This window comes from Bubalus bubalis, chromosome 9 (assembly GCF_019923935.1).
Source record: "Bubalus bubalis isolate 160015118507 breed Murrah chromosome 9, NDDB_SH_1, whole genome shotgun sequence".
Lineage (NCBI taxonomy): Eukaryota > Metazoa > Chordata > Mammalia > Artiodactyla > Bovidae > Bubalus > Bubalus bubalis.
This window is the reverse complement of record NC_059165.1, coordinates 60,389,256-60,411,810: the sequence shown is the minus strand read 5'-3', so window position 1 is coordinate 60,411,810 and position 22,555 is coordinate 60,389,256. Positions and strand designations below refer to the sequence as shown.

The 22,555-nt window shown below is 48.8% G+C and overlaps 2 protein-coding genes across 4 annotated transcripts; one reads left to right on the top strand and one right to left on the bottom strand.

The window, feature by feature from the left end:
* Nucleotides 1-7,091: 7,091 nt before the first annotated feature.
* On the bottom strand, nt 7,092-15,221 carry ECSCR (endothelial cell surface expressed chemotaxis and apoptosis regulator). 3 transcript variants are annotated; one of them, XM_025292605.3, is made up of 10 exons: nt 15,065-15,220; nt 11,479-11,529; nt 11,272-11,325; nt 10,710-10,838; nt 10,244-10,291; nt 9,489-9,602; nt 8,991-9,089; nt 8,733-8,769; nt 7,590-7,686; nt 7,092-7,431 (listed from the first exon to the last, which is right to left on the bottom strand). In XM_025292605.3, exons 1-10 carry the CDS (start codon nt 15,123-15,125, stop codon nt 7,423-7,425), a joined length of 699 nt encoding a protein of 232 aa, XP_025148390.2. In that variant the 5' UTR covers nt 15,126-15,220; the 3' UTR covers nt 7,092-7,422. The 3 variants fall into 3 exon arrangements, with proteins under 3 accessions (XP_025148390.2, XP_025148392.2, XP_025148394.2); XM_025292607.3 differs by lacking the exon at nt 11,479-11,529 and having other exon boundaries at nt 15,065-15,209; XM_025292609.3 differs by lacking the exons at nt 11,272-11,325; nt 11,479-11,529 and having other exon boundaries at nt 15,065-15,221.
* A 1,646-nt stretch (nt 15,222-16,867) lies between these two features.
* SMIM33 (small integral membrane protein 33) lies at nt 16,868-18,781 on the top strand. The gene is made up of 2 exons (XM_025292611.3): nt 16,868-17,000; nt 18,392-18,781. The coding sequence occupies exons 1-2, from the start codon at nt 16,992-16,994 to the stop codon at nt 18,779-18,781; spliced, it is 399 nt and encodes a 132-aa protein (XP_025148396.1). The 5' UTR covers nt 16,868-16,991.
* Nucleotides 18,782-22,555: the final 3,774 nt, after the last annotated feature.

Here is a 22,555-nt window from a genome sequence, read left to right as displayed (position 1 = left end):
ACCAGGCTCCCCCATCCCTGGGATTCTCCAGGCAACAGTACTGGAGTGGGTTGCCATTTCCTTCTCCAATGCATGAAAGTGAAAAGTGAAAGTGAAGTCGCTCAGTCGTGTCTGACCCTCAGCGACCCCATGGACTGCAGCCTAACAGGCTCCTCCATCCATGGGATTTGCCAGGCAAGAGTACTGGAGTGGGGTGCCATTGCCTTCTCCTGAGAACACCATAAATAGCATGAAAAGACAAAAAGATAGGACACTGAAAGATGAACTCCCCATGTTGGTAGGTGCCCAATATGCTACTGGAGATCAGTGGAGAAATAACTCCAGAAAGAATGAAGAGACAGAGCCAAAGCAAAAACAACACCTAGTTGTGGATATGACTGGTGATGGAAGTAAAGTCCGATGCTCCAAAGAGCAATATTGTATAGGAACCTGGAATGTTAGGTCCATGAATCAAGGCAAATTGGAAGTGGTCAACAGGAGATGGCAAGAGTGAACATCAACATTTTAGGAATCAATGAACTAAAATGGAATGGATTCGGTGAATTTAACTCAGATGACCATAATATCTACTATTGTGGGCAAGAATCCCTTAGAAGAAATGGAGTAGCCATCATAGTCAACAAAAGAGTCCAAAATGCAGTACTTGAATGCAATCTCAAAAATGACACAATGATCTCTGTTTGTTTCCAAGGCAAACCATTCAATATCACAGTAATCCAAGTCTATGCCTCGACCAGTAATGCTGAAGAAGCTGAAGTTGAACGGTTATATGAAGACCTACAAGACCTTATAGAACTAACACCCAAAAAAGATGTCCTTTTCATTATAGGGGACTGGAATGCAAAAGTAGGAAGTCAAGAGATACCTTGAGTAACAGGAAAATTTGGCCTTGGAGTACAGAATGTAGCATGTCAAAGACTTATGGAGTTTTGCCAAGAGAACGCACTGGTCATAGCAAACACCCTCTTCTAACAACACAAGAGAAGACTCTACACGTGGACATCACTAAATGGTCAATACTGAAATCAGATTGATTATATTCTTTGCAGCCAAAGATGGAGAAGCTCTATACAGTCAGCAAAAACAAGACTGGGAGCTGACTGTGGCTCAGATCATGAACTCCTTATTGCCAAATTCAGACTTAAATTGAAGAAAGGGAAAACCACTATACCATTCAGGTATGACCTAAGTTAAATCCCTTATGATTATACAGTGGAAGTAACAAATAGATTCAAGGGATTAGATCTGATAGAGTGCCTGAAGAACTATAGATGGAGGTTTGTGACACTGTACAAGAGGCAGTGATCAAGACCATCCCCAAGAAATGCAGAAAGCAAAATTGTTGTCTGAGGAGGTCTTACAAATAGCTGAGAAAAGAAGAGAAACTAAAGGCAAAGGGGAAAAGGAAAGATATACTTATTTTAATGCAGAGTTCCAAAGAATATCAGGGAGAGATATGAAAGCCTTCCTCAGTGATCAATGCAAAGAAATAGAGGAAAATAATAGAATGGGAAAGACTAGAGATCTCTTCAAGAAAATGAGAGATATCAAGGGAACATTTCATGCAAAGATGGGCACAATAAAGGACAGAAATGGTATGGACCTAACAGAAACAAAAGATATTAAGAAGAGGTGGTAAGAATACACAGAAAAACTATACAAAAAAGATCTTCATGACCCAGATAATCACGATGGTATGATCACTCACCTAGAGCCAGACATCCTGGAATGCGAAGTCAAGTGGGCCTTAGGAAGCATCTCTATGAACAAAGCTAGTGGAGGTGATGGAATTCCAGCTGAGTTATTTCAAATCGCAAAAGATGATGCTGTGAAAGTGCTGCACTCAATATGCCAGCAAATTTGGAAAACTCAGCAGTGGCCACAGGACTGGAAAAGGTCAGTTTTCATTCCAATCCCAAAGAAAGGCAATGCCAAAGAATGCTCAAACTACCACACAATTGCACTCAAATCACATGCCAGTAACAGAGAAGGCAATGGCACCCCACTCCAGTACTCTTGCCTGGAAAATCCCATGGACGGAGGAGCCTGGTGGGCTGCAGTCCATGGGGTTGCGAAGAGTCGGACACGACTGAACAACTTCCCTTTCACTTTTCACTTTCATGCATTGGAGAAGGAAATGGCAACCCACTCCAGTGTCTTGCCTGGAGAATCCCAGGGACGGGGGAGCCTGGTGGGCTGCCATCTATGGGGTCGCACAGAGTCGGACACAACTGAAGTGACTTAGCATCAGCACATGCTAGTAAAGTAATGCTCAAAATTCTCCAAGCCAGGCTTCAACAGTATGTGAACCATAAAATTCCAGATGTTCAAGCTGGTTTTAGAAAAGGCAGAGGAGCCAGAGATCAAATTGCCAACATCCATTGGATCATTGAAAAAGCAAGAGAGTTTCAGAAAAACATCTATTTCTGCTTTATTGACTATGCCAAAGCCTTTGACCGTGTGGATCACAACAAACTGTGGAAAATTCTGAAAGAGATGGGAATACCAGACCACCCTACCTGCCTGTTGAGAAATCTGTATACAGGTCAGGAAGCAACAGTTAGAACTGAACATGAAACAACAGACTGGTTCCAAATAGGAAAAGTAGTATGCAAGGCTGTATATTGTCACTTTGCTTATTTCACTTGTATGCAGAGTACATCACGTGAAATGCCAGGCTGGATGAAACACAAGCTGGAATCAAGATAGCTGGGGGGAATATCATTAACCTCAGATACACAGATGACACCACCCTTATGGCAGAAAGTGAAGAAGAACTAAAGAGCCTCTTGATGAAAGTGAAAGAGGAGAGTGAAAAAGTTGGCTTAAAACTCAACATTCAGAAAACTAAGATCATGGCATCTGGTCCCATCACTTCATGGCAAATAGATGGGGGAACAATGGAAACAGTGAGAGACTTTATTTTTGGGAGCTCCAAAATCACTGCAGATGGTGACTGCAGCCATGAAATTAAAAGATGTTTGCTCCTTGGAAGAAAAGCTATGACTAACGTAAACAACATAGTAAAAAGCAGAGACATCACTTTGCCAACAAAGGTTCGTCTAGTCAAAGCTATGGTTTTCCCATAAGTCATGTATGGATGTGAGAGTTGGATTATAAAGAAAGCTGAGTGCTGAATTGATGCTTTTGAACTGTGGCGTTGGAGAAGAACTCTTGAGAGTCCCTTGGACTACAAGGAGATCCAACCAGTCAATCCTAAAGGAAATCAGTCCTGAATATTCATTGGAAAGGCTGATGTTGAAGCTGAAGCTCCAAGACTTGGGCCACCTGATGTGAAGAACTGACTCATTGGAAAAGACCCAGATGTTGGGAAAGACTGAAGGCATAAAGAGAAGGGGAAGACAGAGGATGAGATGGTTGGATGGCATCACCAATTCAATGGACATGAGTTTCAGTAAGCTCCAGGAGTTGGTGATGGATAGGGAGACCTGCTGTGCTACAGTCCATGGGGTCACAAAGAGTTGGACATGACTGAGCGACTGAGCTGAACTGAACTGAACTAGGAGTAGGGTCCAGGTTCACGAATGCTGGACAAGATTTGGGAAGCTGAGGCCTCTTGGAAATGTCTGGTACCTCAATGACCTTTCCCGTTATCCTCTGAAACCTCACTTCCTCCACTTCTAGATGGCTCGGTGACTTCTAGATCAGTAAAAAATGGTTTAGCATTACAACTTTCTCAGATATTACCATGCAAATATATCCATCAGCTCATTTACACTTCAATTAACACTTCTGGGTGAATTTTTCTGTGACTATATCACCAGGACTAACTTAGAACTCCAAATCCTCAACATTTAGAACACGTCTGTGCCAGTTTTTGCTTAAGCACGCCAACTACACAACAAAAATAATTTGCACTGTCAAATTCAATCTCTGTTTGGTAAAAGAGGAAACTGTGGGCTTAAAGGGCTCAGGATGGAGATGCTGGGGAAAGTAATCAGCAGGAAGAGTGAGAGCACCTGGGAAGGAAATAAGGGACAAGAACTTGGCAGTCCTCAAAGAAAGGGAGGTAGGTGCAGAAAGAAGTTCAAAGAGATGAGAAAGGACATCCACAAATCAAGGGGGAAACTGCTGAGCATAGCCACACAATGTTTCCTAGCAAATTCAATAGAATTGAGTAGTACCAGCCTGTCTTGCCTGGAAAATCCCATGGACGGAGGAGCCGGGTAGGCTGCAGTCCATGGGGTCGCTGAGGGTCGGTCATGACTGAATGACTTCACTTTCACTTTTCACTTTCCTGCATTGGAGAAGGAAATGGCAACCCACTCCAGTGTTCTTGCCTGGAGAATCCCAGGGATGGGGAAGCCAGGTGGGCTGCTGTCTATGGGGTCGCACAGAGTCGGATATGACTGAAGCGACTTAGCAGCAGCAGCAGCAGCAGCCTGGCTTTGGGAAATTGTATTCAAGACCTAGGCTGGGAGGTCTGCAGTAACTCATCTGCTAAACCACTTCACCTAGAATCAGCCTCAGATTTTCTATCAGTTTCTCTACATTTAGAAAAATTTGTTGAACTGTAGTGAATTTTTTCTGGTGATACTGAGGTTTGCTGTGTCCCCTATATGATTGAGGTGCTGCTCCATCCAGCCCTGGAAGAAAGATACTGAATAAATCATCCTTCTGTTTGATGGAGCCTGTGCTCCTGAGATGACTTTTCAGTTGACCTCCCATTGGATGCAGGGAGAAGCAAGGGAAGAACACATAGCAACCAGCCCACCCCTGCCACCTGTTCCTGCCTTGGAGTCCTGGAGTCCTATGTTAGAATAGGGAGGAAGCCATCCAGTAAATGACCACCATCCTGTTGTCTAGACATCAAGGAAGAAATATGGGCTCAGGAAAGCTGCAGGGAAAGGCTATGCTTGGATTTCCTGTCAGAGGTGGGGTTCTGTATTTACATAAATAGTAGGATTCTCCAGCAGAAACCCCTTTAATATAGCTTGCTAGAAAGCAGAATTCAGCATGAAGTGAATTCATCCTTAACCTCTTCCAAAAGGGTATTTATTTGACAACAGGAAAGTCAACTTGGCTAATGTGGTATTTCAATGTCAATTTCAGGGTAAAGGCTTTTAGTCTCTTGTTGATACCAGTTTACCCCATCTCTCCCACATATAAATTCCTTAGGACTAACAGCTCATATTTGCATAACATTGTCCAGAATCAGGGGGAAGTTTGTGGCCTTATAATGAGGATGTCAACTGAGTTACCTAGAATGAAAGCATGTCCTTAACCTAATTAGTCCAGCATGATAAGGAACTGAACCAAGTCCCCCTCGCAGTCAGAGTAACAATAACAATTCAAAAAGAATCCAGTACTTCTAGACATTGTTAGGTCACCTGGAGAGTTCTATCCCAGTGAATGGATTTTTGTACTGGAACTGGCTAGGAAGTCATGTGTTTTTTGCATTGTGGCTTAAATAAAATATATCAATTATTTTTAAAAGCTATAGAATTGCTGTCACATGTTGGGTACTCCAGGAAATAGAGTCTCTGAGATTTGTATGCTGAAGGTTTATTGTTGAGTGTTCCTAACATTAAGTTGTGAGTTATAAGGGAAGCAAGATTAAGCAGAGGGAGAAATTGATATAAAGAGTCCAGGTCTTCACCCCTACCTCCACCCCCATTGACTGGTCATAAGTCAGCTATGAGCCCTCAGCAGCCAACACTCCCAGCAGTTTAAGGTCAAGAGTCTTGATCCTGAAGTGGGACCTGGGTAGTGGTACTCCACATTATCTGCTGCAGTTGCCAGCTAGCCCTTTTACTTTCCAAGTGTCTTCACATTTACTATTCCATTTTACCTACCAAGTAGCCTGTGAGATAGACAGGGCTAGGCCAGGATCATTCTTCCACATTGATGCACAACTAACACATAGGAAAATCTAAGTCCCAGAGTCACCCAATACTCGTCTCTGGCTCCCACCCAGAACGATCTCTGCTCAAAATAGTGTGTTCATTTTCTCTTACATCTTGAGTTTATCAAGTGTAGAATATAAGAACTAAAAAAGATAGGGAAGACCAAGTAGTCTACCCACCTTACTTTAAAAGTAAGAAAATAGTTTCAGAGATGGGGATGGTTTCACCCAAATCAAGCTGCAAGTCTGTGGCAGAGCCCAGCCTTTTGACTAGATTCTCTGCACTCACAAGCCAGTTTTTGTGACCTTTGATGTACTGGGCACGGTGTACCACATAGAAGCTACAGACATGAGCAGGTTACAGGCCCTGCCCTAGAGGATTTTACAATCCAGTCAGTTTCTTCAGACCACTTTAATAGTTTCATTGAGACAAGTAGAGTGAAACTTTCTGTTCTAAGCTTTCTCTCTCCTGTTACTTCATAGAGTCTAAATCCAGAAGAAAATAGCCTATGGTTGCTTCAGAATGGCTGATTTGTATTTTCTTGTGATCTAAACTGCCATCAATCAGATGCTTACGGTGCTCCATGCAGACATACCCAGATGACTCTTCCATTGACTCTCCCCAACCAAGATTCACTTCCAAACCAGTGTCACGGTAGAGAGTACTAAGAATACAGATGACTTTCTTTTTCTCATTCTCTTTAAATGACTTTACCGTGTTTGTGAACCTTCATTCTGTTTCTCAGACACAGAAATCATAGCTGCGTGGGGCAGAGGGGGTAGATTTAGGTTTATGAAGTCATAGATCTATCCTTCCCAGTGCTATTCCCACCGGTAGGATGAAAGTGAATCACGTCTACTTGGGGCAGGCAGAGGACGTTTGCCTTTATATTATTCAGCTCTTGTCACCGGAGTGTCTGAATCAAAATGCGTTGTACCTCTCGTGTTCTCACTCGGCAGACCAACTGGTGACAGTTGGTCACTGTTTATAGCTCCTTTTCTCTCCCTTCTATTGGAGTGGTTAGTCCTCATCACTACTTAATAAATCAATTAAAACAAGGCAGACCTAATAAAACATTTTCTCCACTTCCCAAGTTTCTCAGAGAGCTCCCTACAGGGGTAGAAATTGTACACATGCCTTACCTCCAAAAGGAGGCCCCAGAACTGCTAAAACACTAAGAAATACTCATGGGAGCATAGACCTTAAAAGAAATTAGACTGCAGGTCAGAAAATAACTTTAATGCCAAGGAAAAAGGATCAGTTCATTTTGTCATTCTCCTTGCTCTGGCTCCATAGACTCCTCCTTCCTGTGACTTTGAAATGGCAGGGAGGAGCAGGCTGTGTTTCTAGGCTGACTGTCCACATGGGAAAGCGTCTCTCATACTGGCAGCTCCCTCTCAGATCTCGAGGGATGCTAGTGTCCTTTCAGTCTGGGAGTAAATGGGAAACAATAATTTATATCTGGTTCATTGCCTCTACTGATTCCATCACCTTCTTCCTTACAGTCACAGGGCAGTTGCATCATCATCAGATCCATTGGGACCCAAGGTTGCTTTTAAAGAACCTGCAAAATAAATACATAATGAGGATGGGTGAAGTTATTAGCCATGGTTGGGTAGGGAAAGAAGAGTCTGGGCCTTCGAGAGTATCTCCTTTCTGATTAAGGAGATAGAGCCTGAAAGGAGGAGGGAGGAGAAGGAAGGAACCAGGGGAAAAATGCACCTTCTCTGCTGAGGGGCATCCTTTGCTGTTATTCATGTTGATGTTCTTCATCGAGATAAGAGTGATGCTCTCTTTCTCTCCATTGGCTGTGGAACCGCTGGGGAAGGAAGGGAACATGGGTTTTAGAGAGAAGGAGCCGCAGGGCATTGCGGGTCAAGGAATTGTTGGGGGGAGGGTATTGAAACTTAGACCTTTGTTTTGAGAAGCCTTTATTTTGGTGGTAGACTGTCATCAAATGAGTATGTGCTTTGAAGCCCAAAAGACTTGTGTTTAAATCTTAGTTTTATTACCTACTACTTGTGTCACCTGGACCAGGTTAAAACCTCCCCTGCGTACTAAGTTGCTTCAGTCGTATCTGATTCTTTGTGACCCTGTGGAGTGTAGCCCACTAGGCTCCTCTGTCCATGGGATTCTCCAGGCAAAAATGCTGGAGTGGATTGCCATTTCCTCCTCTAGGGGATTTTCCCGACTCAGGGATCAAACCCACGTCTCATGTCTCCTGCATTGGTAGGCGGGTTCTTCACCTCCAGCACCACAACTTCTCTTAAGTCTTATTTTTTTAATGCAGATATTTCTGCATTAAAATGTAGAATGCAGAATGTGTAAAATGCAGAAATATCTGCCTTGAAGAACTCTAAGGACTTGACATAATATTCAGTTCAGTTCAGTCGCTCAGTTGTGTCCGACTCTTTGCAACCTCATGAATTGCAGCACGCCAGGCTTCCCTGTCCATCACCAACTCCCGGTATTACAAAATACCTAAGATAGTGCTTGACACATACAAGGTGTTTAGAAAGTGGTTCCTTAAATATGTACCCTCTGTTTAAGGAGTATATTAGAATCTGAGTTCCTTCGCTTTTCATGAAGAGGCTAATAAAGGCTTAGCCTTGGGGATAAAGGATTCCTTGGGGGTAAAGTCCATCTCCTCTCACCTGACTGTTTCCTTTCAGTTCCACCCCTATCCTGTCCACCCCCAGCCCTGGCCTCAGTGAGGCTGTCAGGACCCGTGTGTGTGTGGGGGGGCGGTGTGGGGTGTGGGTGTGTGTATGTGTGTATAAAAAGCAGGAAGCATTGGTTCCCTCTTGGAGTGGAGGAGTAAGAGGTCAGTAGATGATTCTTTCCTTGCACTTCTAATAGTCTTACCTTTCAGAGAGCCCTGAACTCCCAGGTTTCTGGGGATCTGTAAAAACCCAAAGGCACAGGTTAGAGGCCACAGACTGTAACTCAGAAGCCCAATTGGCCCTTCAAAGCCCACCTAAGTGGACCACCCCCGCCCCATTTCTCATTTCCCCTGCATGCTGTTCCTTCCCTCAATTCCGGGCTGGGTGTCAGGCCTAGAGTCTGGCTGTGGGTCCCTCATCAAAGAGAGGCAAAGGGGGCCCTGAGAGTCAGGGCATGTACCTTCAGACTCCTTGTTCTTCCGGCATTTAAACCTTAGACTGACCACACTGACCAGGACAATCACCACAACCACTAGGATGGCAATGAAGCTGATAACACCTGAACAGGGAGAAGAGTGGGGTGAGGGAAAGGCAGAGGAAGGGACAAAAGAGGGCAACAGGAGTCCAGATTCCCTTCCCAACTGAGTGCTGTTTATACGGGTTCTGGGAGCAAAGTGAATTCCCCTTCACTTCCAAATGAATGCGCTCTCAGCCTGTATCCCTGGCCAAAGTGACCTCCACAGCCCACCCCATCCTCTCTTAAGAACATGGAGTCCAGCAGAGTCCAAAAGAGCTGAGTGGAGGGCCAATGGAGGCTCCTTCCCCACCAGCATCTTCCTCATCAGTCAACCCTCCTGAAACAAATGGGCAAGATTTGAACTTGTGTTCCCAGACCCAGAGTTCAAGTCAGTTCAGGCATGAGCCTCCCACCCGCCACTCCCCACCTTCTCCCTCTCACCAAATGCAGCCACAGTGAGCACTGTCTCTGACGTGGGGCTGGGTGGGACAGTGGAGTCTGCTGTCATCCTAAAACTCATGTTGGGTGATGTGGAAGTCACATTGTGAGAGGTGTCTAGAAAGGAGCAGGGAGGAATGGGGTATCAGTGGAGGGACTGACTCAGCCTACATGAGAAAGCCAGTCCCTTCCCACTTCCCCCAGGTAGAGGACTGAGGAGAGAACTCCCACAAGAGACACCCTCCCACCCTCCACAACTGGGAGACATGGGATCACGGGAAGAGCACTGTGGTTGCTCATGTTCCTAGTTCCAGAGGACTTCAGAAAGTTCAGGATGCTTCCCCTCATTATGCTTTTCCCACCACACCCATGGGGCCCAGAGGAGGGCTGCAGAGATAGGGAGTCAGACTGGGCTCCTAAAACAAAACACAGGGAGCCACCTGTGTTTTGCCAAATGTTGAACTGGGAGGAAGGAAGGGCACTGGAAGTTTGTCCCCAGGCACTGACCTAAGAAGTCAGGCTGCCAGTTAATGGACACAAGTTTCTGATGTTCTTATAATGCAGTACGGTTGCCCATCTCTGCCCAGCTTCAACACATTTACTGTAGGCCTGATTGCAATTCCACAATTCCACTTCCTTATCCTTACCCCCCCGCCCCACCAAATAAGTTGGGAAGTATAAAAAAAGTCAAAGAGCAGAGGGCTGGGACAAGAGAAAGGGTCAGGGCTCTCTGCTCTGTGAGCACAGACAGGACATACCTCCGCTCATGCTGTCGCTGCTCCTGCCACTGCTCGGAACATCAGCACCTGCACCATAAAACAGGGCCCAGATGGAAGGCACCCACCCACTCCTGGTTTTCTCCCATACTGCTGGGTGAAGGCCAACCTGCCCTGAGAAGTGTGTAGCCCTTTCCCAACCTTTTATGCCTTCCTTTCCATCATTTTGCATTTTCTTACCCCCGCTCCCCGCCACTTATCCCATCTATGTCTTTATCAATTCTGAGTCCAGGCTCCTTTTACCTTCACTGTGACCCATTCCCAGCTCCATTCTCCCCACCCTCAGCCCCAGGAAGCTCTAAGTTGTCTCCCAAAGCAGGGTACCACTGGTGTGGATCCTGGTGTGAACCCTCACTGTGGGGCAGGACCCTGGGCCTCCTGAACAAGGAAGAAGGAACTCAGTCAGACATGACCCGGTGTTTTTCCACCCCCGGCCCTGGGTACTCACTGAGTCCTGACGTATGTTTCTGTGACTGGGACCAAGTTGGTCCCGGAGAGGACGGCAAGCGATCAGCCATGGTGCTTGAACTCAGAGTCACGGCTTCTGTGGAGAACTGTGAGGGCATCTCTGATGCTGCTGCAGATTAGGAAGCGCATGTGGCCTGCTTAGGGCCTCAGCCAGCATGTGACCAGCGAGGCTCTTTAGTCCCAAACCTGCCTTCAGTTCCTCTGGGCCTTTACCTTCGCAGTGCCCTCTGCCTGCGGTATGCCCTACCGCCCTCCAACCCACAGCCTCCATCTGACTGACTCCTTTTTGGGCCTCAGCTTCAGAGACCACTCAGTCTGGGATGTCTGGCCCTACATCTGAAGTGGTTGATGTTGCCTGGGTTCCCATAGCACCTTTGGCTTATGCCCATCATGGCCCTTCCCTGCCTCCTAACTGTCAATGTGAGGTCCTATTTACTTGTCTGGTCCCCTTCTACTCTGTATTGTCCTTTAGAGCAGAATCCGTGTTTGCCTCATTGTTGGACCCTGTCTGGATGACATCTATAACCTGAGCAGCGGGGTACCTGTGGTCCAGGTGCCGGACAGAGGGCTTAAGCTGTTGGCCTCTGTGGAAGGACCTGCAAATATAGGCGGAGGGCAGTTGGAGGCTGGGCAGGTTTGGTGATGCCACCACGCTCCCTAGCCCACCCAAGAACCCTTGGGCTCCAAGCAGGTCTAAGGGCTGGGGAGAGGGCAAGGGGCAGGCTTGGCCACTCAGCAGCCACACTCACTTGTTTCAGGGGAAGCTGGCTGTGTGGTTGAACTTTGACTGCTGAAGGCTCCTGAAACAGATCATCTGAGACTGAGGGTTCACTGCCTCTGACTGCTTTGTCTCCCTCTCTTCTTCACTAAGCTGGTGTTTTCTAGACTTTTCTCCCTACCCCACCCACCACCCAATCATCCATCTCTCTCCACTCTCAAGGCATGTGAGAGATTACTGCAAAACGGGCCTGGAGCTCTTCCTTCCTAAGCACCCAGCCCTGAATGACGGAGTAGGTTCTGTGAGCTGGAAGCTGCGGCCGGCAAGAGAAAGGCGAACATACAGACTAGCTTGGCGAGCTTTCTGCCCAGTGCGCACCCTGGAGAGGAACCCAGGCCTTTTGGCTTCCAGCCCCCTGTGCTAGAAGGCAGACAGCCTGGCAGAGGGCTAGAGGATGTGACTCCAGCTCGTGGCGCCCGCTTCCTCTGTGACTCAGCCACACTGTCACCACCGCTTCATGGTTCAGTGTCCCAAAGTCCTTTCCGGTCTCTTCAACCCCACATGGGTTACATACAAACCTGACACGAATCCAGGGGAAGGTTGTTTCAAATTAGCAATATGTCCGAGGACAGAGGGCCAGTGACAGGACACGTCTAGACAAAGACCCAGAACTCAGGCCTCTCATTTAGCTCTCCCTACAGTGCTGCAGAGCCATTCCTTTTCTGTGAATGCTGTCATCCTGGCCTTGCCCCAAGGGAAGGGGATGAAAAGATGTGGTGAATAAGATGGAGTTAGGGGCTGGGCTTGGTGTCTGGGCTGTCTCTCTGTCCCTCCTGCTGGAGGTGGGGGCCTACACAGGAAGCAAGTTCTGAGGTACACACGGGAGGCAAGGAAATTCTAGAACGAGCAACCAGTGTACTCTAACAGGTATAGGCTACTTTGGAAATGGTCACTGTTGGCCAAACCCAGGGAGGAGGCAATTATCAGGAGGCCCCGGTCACAAGCCCTCATTCCCTTTTGTGTACGTACACGTGTGTGCTTGTGGGCCTCCACGCAGAGGTCGTGTGTGCTGGTGTGCCCATACATGTGTCCCCTGTGTGTGTGGAACCTCTTTGCTCATTTTCCACAATGAAATCATTCCTGAAACCTGTGAACAATGTGAAAGGAAAACATCGTGGGGAAGTGGAGCCGCCCAGCTGGGTTCCCGTCCTCCACTGGCTGGGCAGGGACTGCAGCCACTGGCCTGGCCTCCTGCTCCCTCGGCCCTCGTCAACAGGGAAGCACCAGGCCTGGAAGCCCCAGGGCCCGGGTGAACAGAGGCGGCTAAGGGCCAGGGGCCCGCCCAGCCTGGGGCAGCCTGCTGGTCTGTTTATTTTCTTTAACCACTGCCTTTTTCCGTGAGGCTACCACTCAGATGGAGAGGAATTAATTGCTTCCAAGCCCAAGCTTGCCCAAAGCCTGGGCCATGTTTTTCCAGGTCACCATCTCTCATAGCCCCATTCCCTCCTTGGGTGGGGGTGTCAAGCGGGGAGCTAAAGCTTCTAGGTGCCCCAGCCTAGAGAGAACTCTTCCTAGCTGACCCTGGGCGAACCCTCTCAATCTGAGGCATGTCTATCGGTAATTGATAGACATATATCAGATAGATCAATCTGTCAGTTATTGATCAAGCATATCTAAGGTACCATCTTAGTTCTAGAAAGTTATAACTTTGGTTTTTAGTGGGAAGGCACAGTTCACTGCCTTCTTGCACTTTTCTAGAAGCAAAACTAGTTAGAAGGAGTTTCAAAGTCACAAGCTCCAACTAGCAGTGACCTGCTCTCTCTTTGTCTACCGTCTCCCCTCCTCCAACCAGAACACTGTGTCAACAGTGGATTCCTCACTGAGGAGAGGAGGGACTTGGGGAGCTTGTGTTCCTACAGGCGGAGGTGCCTCAGGCCATCGGGCATGCAGAACTGGAAGAACACTGACCACAGGGATTTCTTATTTTCTTGTGTCCTCTCCCTTATCCCTACCTGCTTCATTCCCTTCTAGCCTCTCTCCTCTCTGTCTTCACCACCACCACACTATGTTCCTCAGCAGCAGAGTTAAGTAGTTAAAATCATGGATTTTGTAGACTGATGGTCTTGGGTTCAAGCCCTGATTCTGTCACTTACTGTCTGACCTGGGCCTCAGTTTTCTTTAAAATGCAAGTGATTTTAGTAGCCCACAAGTGGTTGTGAGGATAAGAAAATGCACACAAAGCACTTAACATAGTTCCTGACAGCTCATGCTCAAGAAATTCTGGACATTTTAATTTTTGCCCCTTCTCTTTAATCCTCTAAGTTTCAAATCTGCCCTGAATCTGTGTCTCCACAGTCAAGTCTCTCTGTGAGCCTGAATATCCTCGAAAGATTCTCCAGTCCAACAAAGAAGACAAGAGTGAGCGCTCTGAGATCCTGGGAGGAGCAGTTAGGATACTCAAAGGTGCTCATGGTTCAGGCAGAAAAACTAAGGACATTCCCAGCCCTGGTGCTTGCTTGGGGCAGGAAGGCAGGTGGGGGAGCTGGGAGAAGCCTAGCTTTGTGAAAATGTCCCCTCATGAGTCTCACTTTTTCATTTCCTCCTCTGCCATTTCTGCAGTTTCTACAACCACCTAGTCCCCGAGCCTCAGGTCAAGTGAGTGACTCTGTCCTCCTGGGAGGGGGTCGGCGGGCATAGGATTGGGATGATCGGAGTTTTACACTCAGTCTTTGGGCTTTCAGAGACATGTCTGACCTCTCCAGGAGACAGACTGTTGGAGTACTCAGGCCCTCTCACCCACCACCAAGAAAAAACCATCCTCCCTTCCCTCCCCATCCAAATACTCTAGAACTTCCTTCTGCTGCTTTGAGCACATGGTCCTAAATCCTCAGCGGAGGGCTTGTGGAGGGTGGAGTGGGGGTGGGGAGGGGATGACCAAAGGGAAGTTTCTGCCCTGTGAGTCAGAATCTCCTGGATTTCTCATGATTCCCAGCAAGTGCTCCCTAATTAGAAGACCCCTTATGAGCTACCTCATAAGTCATAAGCTACCAGAGCCCTGAGATGTGTTGTTCCCAAGTCATTTCTTTTGGGGATGATTTCATCTGGCCCCCTAGATGAAATGTGTATAGTTTCTTAGGCAAATAGTTCTTTCTATCTAACCTGAGTCCTTATTGCTGTGATTTGACTGTAAAGTCAATAATTGGAGATCCTAGGTTGTTATTCCTCATATGAAAGAAGAAAAAAGATCACCTGTGAAGCCCAAGGTACAGACCATTTTGTGCTAGGACAGCCTGGAGGGAGCTTTCCAGCTTGAACCTCACACCAAGACAGTCACTTCCCACATTTCAGGGGGCCAGCCTCTCTGGGGGGCCCAGTTCTCCCTGGAAAGTTTCCCACCAACGCATTTAAGAATATCTCTATTTAACTGCTGCCTGGGAATGACCAGCTCCCCAGCCAAGTGATCCCCTTCATAACAAGGCTCTGGAATTTCCCTCCGGGAGAGTGAAGCCCTGGATGGAGAGCTTGCGTGCTGTGTGTGTCCCAAAGGAGGGACAGGCACCCAGAACTGCTGGCCACTGGAGAAGAACTGCTGAAGGATGGTGGTGGGTGCCTCTTACCTTGGAGCAGGAGGAAGCCCAGGATGGCCCAGCGCAGCTGCGTTTCTCCGACACTCCCCATGTCAGCTCGGTCTGCGACCGGCAGGCAGCCTCTGAGTGGAAGCTCTGTCCATAGTGGAGAAGAGAAAGGGACTGCTGGGGTGGGGTGGGGGGTGGGGGCCGGCTCTCCAGGAGCTTCCTGTCAAAGAATAGAAGGAAACAGATTGGGACTGGCTCCAGGGGCCCTGCTCAGTCAGGCAGCCCAGCTAAGGATGTAAGGCCGAAACAGCGCAGCGCCTGCGCCCAGGCTCCTTGTGGCCTTGGCTAGGGCCACGTGGTCTCCGCCAGGACCTGGGCACAAAAGCCAGTGATGGCGACCTGGCCCCGAACCCCCTCTCTTCCCCTCTGCAGGGGTCCATCTGTCCCTCCACACACCACCCAGAGGTTTTCTTGGAGTATCACTCTGTCTCACTGAGCCCTAAAGCTCAGCCGCCCACCCTCTGTAGACTCTGAATCCTCTATACACCTCTCCCTCCTCAGGCCTCCAGATCCAGCTGGGACTCCTTGCATCTTTCAGGGAGGCATTACAACATTCTTGTTATTCTGCATAGAAAAACTAAAGGACCACGTTCTAAGCATCCGTCCCTCAGCCCTCCCCTCGTGTTGGGGTCAGGTGTTCTCTGTGCTCCAGCAGCACCCTGTCCTTAGCGTCCAGCCAGCCAGTTGATCTCACTCTGCAGGTCAAGTCAGAAACCCAGTGACCAGAGCTTAAGTGAGCTTGGAGGTTGAGTAGGGTCCCTAAAAATCAGCATGTGTAGCAGCTGGGCTGAGAGACAAGGAATCAGGAGGCTTACCTTCTGGGATCAGATCACAGGGTGAGAGGAGTTTCTAGGGGGTCTCCTGGTCTCCAGACTAGAATAAAGGGTGGTGGCTGCACAGTGAGGAACAGATTGAGGGATGGCTGGTCCTATGGAGTTAGTTGGGAACCAAAAGTTATCCTTATAAACTGTTTCCAGGGGCACTTCCCTGGTGGTCCAGTGGCTAAGACCCTATGTTCCCAGTGCAGGGGGCCTGGGTTCAATCCCTGGTCGGGGAACTAGATCCCACATGGTGCAACTAAGACCTGGCCCAGCCAAATAAATACATTAAAAAAAACAAAAAAAACAAAACTGTTTCCAGAGAGAGGCAAAATTAGTGGGCACTTCTTGTAGCTCAGAAGCATTAAAGCACACACATTCACAAATGAAGTTATAGACAAATGCAAACAGACATAACAGAATTCATACTTGTAAAAACCAATGAAGAAAAAGCACAAAGAGAGAAGAATGCCTTGCATGGGAATGATAAATATCAAATTCAACAAGATGATTATCCCTAGGGTGAGAAGGAGGGAAAGAGGTAAGGAGTGAAGCTTCTATTTGTAATGTTTTCGTTCTTAAAATTCTTTGAAATAAATGTGACAGACTATTGAGATGAACAGAACTGGTGACTGGACCAGAGAGACTTAGTATATTATAGTCTGTACTTTTCAGTGTGCTTGAGAAATTGCTTTAAAAAAAAAAAAATCAAAGGATAATGACTTCAGGGAATCAGTTGGGATGTAGAGCCGGAAAGCTGGGGGGCGGGGGCGGGGTTAGAGCAAGTGTTTGGGATCCGGTGGAGGAGGGATGAGCAGGCAGACTCAAGCTCCTGAAGGTGGCAGGGGACGTGAAAGGAGGGGCCTAGGGTAAGATCAAAGCACTGTCAGAGTTGAGGGCCGGGCCCAGGGTAGTCCAGATGTTCAAGGAAGTGAAAGCGCGGGAGAGGGCGGTGAGGGTGTGTGCACAGAGGGTGTGTGCCCTGTAAGCCCCATAGACGCGGCAGCTCCGGGTAGGGACCCAGCTGAGGCAACCGGCTCTCCTTTGCCCGGCTGGCCGCCAGTCCCAAGAGAGCCTTGCACAGCCGGACAATGCATCAGGTAGATTCTCAGCTCACCCCCTTCTGCCAGGCTGGTGAGACTCCCCCAATCAAGGGCCCCAAATCCTGCACCAGCCTCTGCTTCCCTTTTCCCCCTGTACATCCGGAACTGCTTCCCCACCCCCTACCCTGGGAGCTCTGTGGCCAGGGCCCTAGAGAGCGCAAGACTTTCAAGCAGGGGAGGTGAGGCAGGTATTAAGCTTTAAAGATGCCAAAGGACAGGTGCTGGGGATGGGTGGGGTGGACAATGTGACTCAGGAACCTAAGGGAGTGGGTTTTTCCTGGCCAGCCCCACCTGGACCCCAGTTGCCTACCCATGGGGATGGCCAGGCTGAGGCTTAGAGTTAGGGGAGGGTCTCCACCCCAAGGGCCGTTCCTCATGGTCCAGCTGGGGAAGGGAAGACCAGGGGGAGAGCTTCTTGAGCCTGTGATAACCTTACCAGCTCTGGGGCCTATGGTTTGGAGATTTGCTACCTTGATAGTAAACCCCATGACCACCCAATACTTAGCAGGGTAGAGACAGACAGAGGTAGGGATCATGACCCCCAGCTTTAGGCAGAAGAATGCTGGGACCCTGAAAGAGATAGAGGCTGGCAGGGGGTCTCCTTAGTCCATCTTGGACGGAACCAGGAATCCCCCGTGAGTGTTCCATACCCTACCGCGCCCGCCACAACCTGATCCGGAAGTGGATATTATGGGGTGAGGTATAGATCTTACCTCCCCCAAGCCTCTGGGGTTCATGCCTCCTCTTCCTCTCTCCCTCCCCTGGAGTCCAGCCTTCTTCCTACCATGTGGGTGGGGAGTAGTGGGAACCTAAGAAGCTGGACACAATGACTCCCTTTTCCCAGGACTGAAAGGAATAGTTGCTCACTGAGCCCTGGCCAAGACACGGGAGAGCAGTCCAAACTGCTAGGACTCCTGACCCGAGGCATTAGATGTATTTAGGAATTTTGCTAGAGACTTGGGAAGAGAGCTCAGTGGGAGAGGACTTGGTGGGGGAAGGAAGGATAAACTTTATATGCTAGGCTGTAATAAAGCCCCTCTCTTTGTCCCTTTCTGAATGACTTTGTCTCCTGATCTCTGTTTTGTCCCCTCTGTTTCTGTTTCTCTGTATTTATCTTCACTTCTATCTCTTTATCTCTCTCTCCCTTGTATCTTCCTCATTTTCTCTGTATCCCCTTGTCTCTTTCTTTCATTCTATCTATTGCTATGTATTTATCTCTATGTTTTTCTGTCTCTGCCATCTCTTTCTATTTCACCATGTCTTTACTGTCTCTCTGTCTCTGTCTGTCCCTCTCTCAGTTCCCTTTGGGTGTCTATCTCTCTCTAGCTTGGTCTTTCTCTGTGTGTACATGCCCATGTCACCCTCTCCCTCTACCGCTTCCCTCGCAGGCTGGCCACCATCCATGGCTTTCTCCAACTGTCAATGGTTCAGCAGGGCAGGAGCCCCAGAAGCAGCTTCCGGAGGTGCTGGGTGGGGCCTGGGAACCTCGTCCAGTGGTCGGGCTGCCCCTGCTCACCATCATCGTCGCTGTCTTTGTCTTGCTGGCAGTCTGTATCGTGGTGGCAGTCCACTTTGGGCCAAGGCTGCACAAAGGCCATGCCACTCTCACCACAGAGCCACCATCCCCAAAGCCAGAGGGCGGCATCTACCTCATCCGCTGGCGCATGCTGGGCCATCAGGACAGTCACGAAGACCCCCAGCAGGAACCTCCGGGCCCTGACTCCCGCCCTCTGCCAGATGGGCCCAGGTTCAGCATCAATGAAGTCACGTTTCTGTAGGAGGGAGACTTTGGAAAGTTGGCCTCAGCTGTGTCAGAACAAGAAACTGGACAGAATAGTGCATGCTAAGTTGCTTCAGTCGTGTCGACTCTTTGCGACCCTATGGACCATCACCTACTAGGCTCCTTTTTCCATGGGATCCTCCAGGCAAGAATACTGGAGTGGGTTGCCATGCCCTCCACCAAGGGATCTTCCCAACCTGGGGAATGAACTCGAGACTGCCTATGTCTCCTGAGTTACAGGTGGGTTCTTTACACACCGAGCCACCTGGGAAGCCCGGACAGAGCAGTAGGGCAAAATCAAACCGGGGCTTGGGCCTCAGAGCTTCAGAAGGGCACACCTGGACTCACTGGAGCTGCCCTCTCAGCAGAGTATTTGTAGAAGAAGCTCTGTGAGGACCAAAATAATAGAAGAAACTTGAGAGCGCTGCCCAGAAACACGCTGCTGTGAGCGTTCCCAGTGCCCAAAGCCACCCTAACAAACCTACCCCCTCCTCTTCAGGAAGCATCAGACCCCTGAACCTCCTCCTCTGAATTCCTACTCCCTCCTCCACTCCTTATCTTCCCTTTTGGTGTCACAGTGAGTTCAGGTGGGGAGATTCCACCATCCACCCCACCCTTGTGTAAGGATGTCAGAGGTTCCTGGTGGAGGCCCTGTCCCCATAGCCCCCAGGTCCTGTGAGGGCAACCAGAGAGAGCCAAGTCAAAGAACCTAGGGGTCTGCCTTCTCTGGGACTCAGGAAAGGAAGGCAGACCCACTGCCTTTCACTAACTGAGCTTTGGCTGTCAGGCCCCCGGCCTTGCCAACTTCCAAGGGCCCTAAAAGCCCTAAGCACCACTTGCATGTGTGCACGCTAAGTCGCTTCCGTCATGTTCAACTCTTTGCAACCCGATGGACTCTAGCCCTCCAGGCTCCTCTGTCCATGGGATTTTCCAGGCAAGAATACTGGAGTGGGCTGCCAAGCCCTCCTTCAGGATATCTTCCAGACCCAGGGATCGAACCTGCATCTGTTACGTCTCCTGTGTTGGCAGGAGGGTTCTTTACCACTGATGCCATCTAGGGAGCCCACTTGTAGATTCCCAAGTTGTTTTTGAATCACCTCCTCCATCTTGGGGCAAGACTCTATCTCACTTTCCCAGGATTGGGTAGGGGAAATTGGGGGGCTTTCATTACCTCCCACTTTCTGTGTGCATTGGCCTGCTGGAACCAGTCTAGAATTTACCACAGGACATTTCCCAGATCCAGAACCTTCCAGCTGGTAGGAAAACAGGAAATGAAAAGGAGCTCTGTGGAGGTTGTCTGGGGAAAGGAAGGAGTGGAGGTTCCTGCAGAGGGAGGGACATGGAGGTTGGGAAGATGCAGGAGGCAGGGAAGGCAGAGCTGAGCCTCTCAATGTCTCTCTGGAAAGGCTTCCCTTCCTTGGACACCCTTGAACGTCACTTGACTTGTGCAGTCAGGAACATGCAGACAGACATTTGTGGAGGGACTTCTGGACTTTACTCTGGGGAACACCTGAGTGCAACAAGTCAACCTTGGGGACTGCCCTCGGAAATACCCCAGTACAATCAAGGACTCTGGAAAATAACAGATGAAGAGGAACAGAGACTAATGTGTGCAGAGGACTGGCCTCCACTGGGATTGGTAAGAGGCAGCTATAATGTTAATAGTTGCTCCTTCTTGTGGGCCCATTATGTGCTGGGCTCCAGGCTCATCTGTGGACCTACAGATATTGTAATGTTTACTCCTCATACAGCCTTAGGAGGAGGAGGAGCCACTGTTATCCCCATTTACATTTGGGGATATCAAGACCCCAGCAGGACCCAGGTACTAAGTGGTAGAGTCAGGCCTTGAACCTGGGACTGGCAGACTTCACAGTCTGGGCACCATGTTGGGGGCTGGGTGGGTAGGTAAAGATCTTATTGGGCTGATTTTTAGGTATTGGAGTGACTGATGTGATGTTGGGGGATCCTTAGGGGCAGAATGGCTGGCACAGTGGGGGAGGGGTGGGGACTGTTTCCCCTTCACTCCCTTGGCTCTGTCATCCTTGGGGGCAGTGGGTTGCTTCTGACAAATGTGTGTCTCTGTGGAGTTTTTTTCCATAGTAATGCTGTACTCAGAAATTCATATTGAGCATTTGTGATAAAAACAAAGATGGGAGAGAGGGAATAAGTCTTGGGTGGAATGGATGGAAGTGGCAGAAATAGGCTGTCTGGCCTCCCAGATGGGGGCAACGTTGCCCCCACAGTGGTTGCCACAGTGGATCAGTTCTAACGATGATGGCACAAAGTGTGGCAGGTGAGTAGCCAGCTGTGTTGTCCAAGGTCTCCAGAGTATATCCCATCACCTCACACAAACTCTCCTCTGCCTTATTCAGGGGAGTCTCATCCAGGGACATTTATTCAGTGGCCCCTGCTTCTTTGAGCAGTCCCTTTGCCCAGGACACAGCTGTGTTTACTCCTTATGGCATCTCTGTGCTGGCTCAGGTCCCTCCCTCTCCCCCAAGTCACCCACTGAAGACAGGGCATTGAACGGCCAGGTGAAGTGGGATGCTTCCCAGCTCCATGCCCTCAGCCTGACTGGTGGGCTCTGTCTACATTGAAATGATGGCCACTATCCTACGGCCCTGAGCTAGTACGAGGAGGCATGTAAGGAACTGTGTGCAAGCAGATTCAGACATTGTAATAAAGGGCAACCGCTGTATCAGAGTCAGGCCAGAAAAAGATGGCCAGAAATTATAACCTGAAGAGTGTTTAAAAAGGGGACTACTTAAGAACTTCCCTGTTAGTCCAGTGGTTAAGACTCTGTTCTTCCACTGTATGGGACTCAGGTTCAATCCTGGGTCAGCTAACTAAAATCCCACATGCCGTGTGATGCAGCCAAAACATTTTTTTTAATTTGTAATTTAAAAAAAATTTAATAAAAATTAAAGGGGATTATTTAGAAAGGGCAGGTATAAGGAAACTACAAGTGAGAGGGAGCATTCCAGGTGAGCATCAGTGAGATGGCAGTACCATCGTCAGGCCTGAAGAGGGATGGGGAGGAGCAAGTTAATGAAACCTGGAGATAGACAGGGTTACTGAAAGGATCCTTCAGGTCTAGAGATGAAGAGAGCCCACAGTGACCTTGAAACTCCTGGGAGGGACGTGGGGGAATAAATATCCCAGCCTCAGCCCCCTCCACTCCCTTCTCTCACTGTGGCTTCCCATTGTCTGAATGTGAACAGAAGTCAGAGGGCAAGGGTGCCTGTTGATGCCATCCTAGGACAGAGGAGAGGTGGAGGGTAGGTCTGAGCATCCAATGGAGGACACCTGGAAGATCCCTTAAATTTACCTTATTTATTATAAGTAAATATGACCTTATAATAAGTTTACATTTTTTATTTTTTTAAGGATTTTTTCATTTATTTATTATTATTTTGGCTGTGCTGGGTCCTTGTTGCTGCATACACGCTTTGTCTGGTTGCAGAGAGCAGGGGCTATTCTTAGTTGCAGTGCATGGGCTTCTCACTGCGGTGGCTTCTCTTGTTGCAGAGCACAGGCTCTAGGCATGGCCTTCAGTAGTTGTGGCACATGTGCTCAATAGCTGCGGCTCACGGGCTCTGGAGCACAGGCTCAGTAGTTGTGGAGTACAGGCTTAGCTGCTCTGAAGCATGTGGAATCTTCCCACACCAGGGATCAAACTCACATCCCCGACGTTGGCAGATGGATTCTTAACCACTGGGCCACCAGGGAAGCCCCTGACCTGGCATTTAGAGTTTGCAGAAAACCCATACAG